Below are 6,053 nucleotides of genomic sequence, written 5' to 3'. Positions count from 1 at the left end.
TTTAACCATAAAAGATCAATTTTCTAGCCAACGATGAACTTTCAATACAAAAGGTCGAATTTTCTATCCAAAAATAAGAATTTCAAGATAAGTTGATTTTTCTACCAAAAAATATGACTTTTAAGCAAAATAGTTTAATTTTTACCCAATCAGTCAGATCTTCAACTTACAAAGATGAGTTTTCAACCAAATAGTCCGATTTTCCAACGAAAAAGAATAAACTTCAACCAAAACACCAAAAGCAGGAATTTTGTATAAAAAAAGAATATTAAAAAAAGTTGAGCTTTTGATAAAAACACTACTTTTTAACCAAATAATCAAATTTGAAACAAAACAGAACATTTTCAGATTTTCAGATAAAAAAAAAAGATAAATTTTCTTCCAAAATAACAAAATATGACTTTTTAACAAAATAGCGTTGAAATTTCAAAAAAGAATAAAATATTAAACAAAAAATGGAACTTTCAACCAGAGATCAATTCTAAACCAAAAATAGAATAGTATACTTTTTATTTAAAAATAAATAACTTTGAACCAAAAAAGATAAATTTGCTACCAGCCGATGAACGTAAGGGAATTTTCGATAAGAAAATATAAATTTTCAAAAGAAAAGTTAAATTTTCTACCAAAAAATATGACTTTCACAAAATACTTGAATTTTTAGCCAATCAGTCGAATCTTCAACTTAGAAAGATTAATTTTCAATGAAAAAATATTACTTCTCTACCCAAAGATGATTTTTTAATTCGAAAAGACGAATTTTTAATCTAAAAATACGAACGTAAAAAAAAGTTGAGTTTTCGATTAAAAAAATAGAGTTGAATTTCTAACAAAATAATTGAATTTTAAACTAATACTTTTCAATTAAAAATAAATAACTTTCAACCAAAAAATGTCAATTTTCTACCAAACGATAAACTTTCAATACAAAAAGGTCCAAAAATACAAATTTAAAAAAAAAACAGTAAAATTTTTTCTACTGTAATAAAGTTCAACTTTTTAACCATAGATGAATTTGCAAACCAAAAAAAAATAAATTTCTACTAAATAAAAAATTAACTTTTAAACAAAAATTATGACTTTTCTACCAAAAGAAGAATGTTCAATCCAAAAGAACGAATTTTCTACGAAACAATTAAACTTTTAAAAAAAGAGATAAATTATGCGCCCAAACTATAGTAGTACACTTCTCAATCAAAAAATAATAATTTTCAACGTACAAAGATGAATTTGCAACCAAATGCTCGAATCTTCAAACAAAAAAGATTAAACTTCAAACAAAAACATTTGCATTTGTAAGACAAAAAGACGAATTTCTTAGAAAAAAATTGAATTTTTAACGGAAAAATTAATTTTCAACCAAGAAAGACACATTTTCAATCCAAAAAATATTACTTTTCTACTATAAAAGAGGAATTTTCCATATTAAAGGATGTATCTTGCATTCAGAAAAGCGAAAATTCAACAAATATTTGAATATAACTTTAAACTTTTCAATTAAGAATAATTAACTTTCAAGCAAAAAAAAAAATTAAATTTCAACCTAAGAATATTACTTTTCTATTAAAAGATGAATTTCCAATCCAAAAAGGACGAATATTCGGCAAAAATTTAAATTTTTCAACAAAAGAGATAAGTTCGGGATCCAAAACATAGCAATAGACTTTTCAATTAAAAAGAAATAATTTTCAACTGACAAAAAAGAATTTATAACCAAATGCTCGAATCTCCAAATAAAAAAAAAATCAAACTTTAATAAAAAATTATGAATTTTCAATCCAAAAAGGCGAAACATCAACAAATAGTTGGATTTTCGATAAAAAATAAATCCTTTTAACAAAATAGATGACGATTCAATAATATAATTAAATATTTGAATTAAAAAAACGAAATTAAGTTTTATCCAAACAGTTATATTTACAATCATTAATTTTTTTGCGTACATAAGTATTTAAATCCTTTGCGAAATCTTGAAATTTCTGTGAAATCTTTTAAAAATTTTGTACATTATCTGAGATCTAGAAATACCTTGAATTCTTTGTAAAATTTTTAGAATTATTTATGGAATTTTTTTCATATTTATAAAATTATTCTTTAATCTTTGTTTGGGAAAACTTTTGTGTTAGTTTGAAATCACTGAAATCTTCTTAAATATCTTGAAACCCCTTTAAAAAATTTTTTAAACCTTTGAAACGCTCTGAAATCTTTTGACATTTTTAAAATTTGTTAAATCTTTTGAAATCCTTAAAAATAATTTGAAACAGTTGTGAAATATTACCGACATATTCTATATCTATTTGAAATCACTTGAATATTTTAAAACTTTGTGAAATTTTTGAAATTTTCTGAAAGTTTTCAAGTCTGTAAAATGTTTGAAATCTTTTGGAATCTTCTAAACAAATTTAAAATCGTTTAAAATGTTTAAAAATCTTAAAAACATCTGAAATCTGGTATACTGCACCCTTTTCATAATCTTTTAATTTGAAACTTTATGAAATTTTTATGAAATCTTTGAAATAATTGTGAAATATTTTGTTTTCATTTGAAATCATTAAAATATTTCAAATCTTCTAAAAAAATTTGAAATCATTTCAAATCTTTGAAAGGTTCTGAAAGTTTTAAAATCTTTGTGAAATCTTCGAAATCTTTGAAATTTTGGTAAAATATTTTGAAATCTTCTAAACAAATTTAAACATTTTACAATTATTTCTAATGTTTTGAAATCTGGTGTACTGTACTCTTTTCGAAATCTTTGAGTCTGAAACTTTATGAAGTTTTTATGAAATCTTTGAAAAATATTTTACATTAATTTAAAATCAATAAAATATTTTTAAAAATTTTGAAATCATTGAAAATCTTTGAAAATTTTGGTAAAATCTGTTGTAGTCTTCTAAAAAAATGTTAAATTTTTTTAATTATTTCGAATGTTTAGAAATCTTTGAATTTGAAACTTTATGAACTTTTTATGAAATCATTGAAATAATTGTGAAATATTTTGTATTCATTTTGAATCATTAAAATATTTCAAATCTTCTAAAAAAAATTTGAAATCATTGCAAATCTTTGAAAAGTACTGAAAATTTTTAAATCTTTGTTAAAGTTTCGAAATCGTTGTCAAATCTTTGAAAAATTTGGTAAAATATTTTCAAATCTTGTAAAAAAAATTGAATTTTTAAAAATGATTTCAAATGTTTTGAAATCTGGTGTACTGTACCCTTTCCGAAATCTTTGAGTTTCAAACTTTATGAAATTTTTATGAAATCTTTAAAAAATATTTTGTATTAATTTAAAACCATTAAAATATTTTTTTAAATTTTGAAATCATTGAAAATCTTTGAAAAATTCTGAAAGTTTTAAAATCTTTGTGAAATGTTCGAAATATTTGCAAATCTTTGAAAATTTTGTAAAATCTGTTGTAGTCTTCTAAAAAAATGTTAAATTTTTTTAATTATTTCGAATGTTTAGAAATCTTTGAATTTGAAACTTTATGAACTTTTTATGAAATCATTGAAATAATTGTGAAATATTTTGTATTCATTTTGAATCATTAAAATATTTCAAATCTTCTAAAAAAATTTGAAATCATTGCAAATCTTTGAAAGGTTCTGAAAATTTTTAAATCTTTGTTAAATTTTCGAAATCGTTGTCAAATCTTTGAAAAATTTGGTAAAATATTTTCAAATCTTGTAAAAAAATTTGAATTTTTAAAAATGATTTCAAATGTTTTGAAACCTGGTATACTGTATCCTTTCCGAAATCTTTGAATTTGAAACATTATGAAATCTTAAAAATATTTTGTATTCATTTATAATCATTAAAATATTTCAAATCTTTTAAAAAATTGAAATCATTACAAATCTTTCAAATGTTCTGAAAGTTTTAAAACCTTTCTGAAATGTTCGAAATCTTTGAAAATTTTGGTAAAATATTTTGAAATCTTCTAAACAAATTTGAAATTTTTTAAAATTATTTCAAATAATGAAAGAAAGGAGTACGAAACTATTTAGAAAAAGAATGAAGAAAGAAAAATATGAAGAGAAATATAAACATTTATATTGGGAAAAGAGGTAAGGGAAGGGAATAAGAAGACAAAAGAAAGTGCAGAATATGTCAATGGGAAGAGTATAAAAGATAAAAAATAAAAGGAAAGGAAATGAAGATAGAGGAAGATGGTAAGAGAATGTGGTAAAGGTTTTAAGGGAGGATAGATCGGATAAGTGAAAGAAGAACTAGAGGGGTTAAAGGAACGAATCAGAAATAATGAAAGTTAATGAGGAAGATGGCAAGGTTGAAGTGGAAGAGAAGTGAAGAAAAAAGAATAGTTGTAAATGTTACAGATTTTAAGGGAGGATGAATTGGGTGAGCGGATGAAGAAAATAGAGGGGCTAGAGGAACTAACAAGAATGAAAGAATTAACGTGAAAGATGGTAAGGTTGGAGTAGAAGAAAAGTGAGAGAAAAAGCACTGATGTAAATTTCAAAGATTTTAGTGGAGGATGGATTGAGTGAAGGAAATGGAGGGGCTAGAGGAACGAATGAGAAAGAATTAGAGGGAATGTGAAATATGGTCATGTTGAATTAGAAGAAAAGGGGCCAGAGGAACTAACAAGAAAGAATAAATGTGAAAAGTGGTAAGGTTGAAGTAGAAGAGGAATAAAAAGATAAAAGAAAAGTGGAAGAGAAAGAAAAAGAATACAATAATTAACTGAGGTAATATTGTGAATAAAGAAGCAAGATTAAATTTGAATTTCCAACATACCGTTCGCTAATCCAACCGCTACAACATGAAGAGCTGGTGCTTGCTCCAAAGCACTAATCATTGAATCCCATCCCTTAAAAGTATAGATCATTTTAACAGTTTTGATATTCCATAACTGCATTTGTCCCTGCTCACTTCCAAAAAGGATTTTGTTCATATAAGTAGCCGGGTGCATCATTTTCGTGATCTTAAAAACGCTGTTGCTAAAGTTTAGCTCAACCACCGACTCTTCCGATTTTATGTCCCAGACTCTCACATTACTGTCTTCATCGACGGACAATAAGTGTGGGCCAAAGGGAAGCAAATTGTGGATGAGAGATGCATGACCTGAGTAAGTGTGCTTCAATTCGGTACCTCGGCGCCACGCGAAAATTTTGTTTTCACTTGCAGTGTAGACGTGAAAGTTGTCGCCAGACATGCAGGTTATGTCGCCGGGATGAAGTCCAGAAATTGTGAGTAAAGTAAAATGGGTACATCCGTACGTGTGGAAAGATCTGCCGACGCAAGTCACTATTAAATTCTCTTTTCTTCTTTCAATATACCTTGTCACGTGTGGAACTTCATTGCTGACATAACCTAGAGCCCGGTTCCGGAGAAATATCTTGCTTTGCGGCATTTTGGAGATCCGAGAACGTGTGCGACACGCGTGGACGTATTTCGGATGTCACAAGTTTATTCTTATACTTTTTAAATATGCACTTCATACAGAAATAATGATTTTTTAGAAGGTTTGAGAACTAAAACACCTGACCACGTGTTGTGCATGTGTGTTGAAACATGTTAAATATCAAATAACACTGAATCAAACTATCGAACGCCACAGATGACGTAATTATATTAAGTGCGACGACTGGTGTAAAACTTTGTAGCAGCCGCTAGGCGGCGCTAGCTGCTGTAGTATGTCACGACCCGGGTATCTCGTCCTCTATATATGTCGCGATATTACCGGCCGGACTCGAAAGGTAAACGTGGATCCGTTTAAAAATGTTAAGACCTATGAAGATAGGTGAGTAAAAAAAAATAACAGATTTAAGGGCATGTGACACAGCTAAATACCTATATTACCGACCACAGTTTTTCAGTTCACTGAAGGTTTTTTTGAACCTAAGAACTTTTTTTGTAAGTAAAATATCGAGCTGAAACTTCGAGAAATGTATTAGAGTGCAATAAAGTACGTTTAGGTACTGCATTTTGTAGAAACTTCACTGAAAATTATTTTATCTTTTTTCTGAACCTCAACATTTTTTGAACGTTCGAACTTTTTTTATACATAAAATATCGGTCTCAAACTTTGA

At 26.7% G+C, this 6,053-nt stretch overlaps 1 protein-coding gene across 1 annotated transcript in view; it reads right to left on the bottom strand.

Moving 5' to 3' along the window:
- LOC117174973 (WD repeat-containing protein 36) overlaps positions 1-5,545 on the bottom strand; it is a 28,327-nt gene extending 22,782 nt beyond the window's left edge. Inside the window, exon 1 of the mRNA XM_033364450.1 lies at positions 4,759-5,545. Coding sequence (XP_033220341.1) covers positions 4,759-5,374 — 616 coding nt within the window. The 5' untranslated portion in view covers positions 5,375-5,545. The remainder of the gene's footprint in view (positions 1-4,758) is intronic.
- Positions 5,546-6,053: the final 508 nt, after the last annotated feature.

This window comes from Belonocnema kinseyi, chromosome 6, assembly GCF_010883055.1.
Source record: "Belonocnema kinseyi isolate 2016_QV_RU_SX_M_011 chromosome 6, B_treatae_v1, whole genome shotgun sequence".
NCBI classification, from domain to species: domain Eukaryota; kingdom Metazoa; phylum Arthropoda; class Insecta; order Hymenoptera; family Cynipidae; genus Belonocnema; species Belonocnema kinseyi.
Note: the sequence above shows the minus strand (reverse complement) of the source record. Positions and strands in the feature narration are given on the sequence as shown.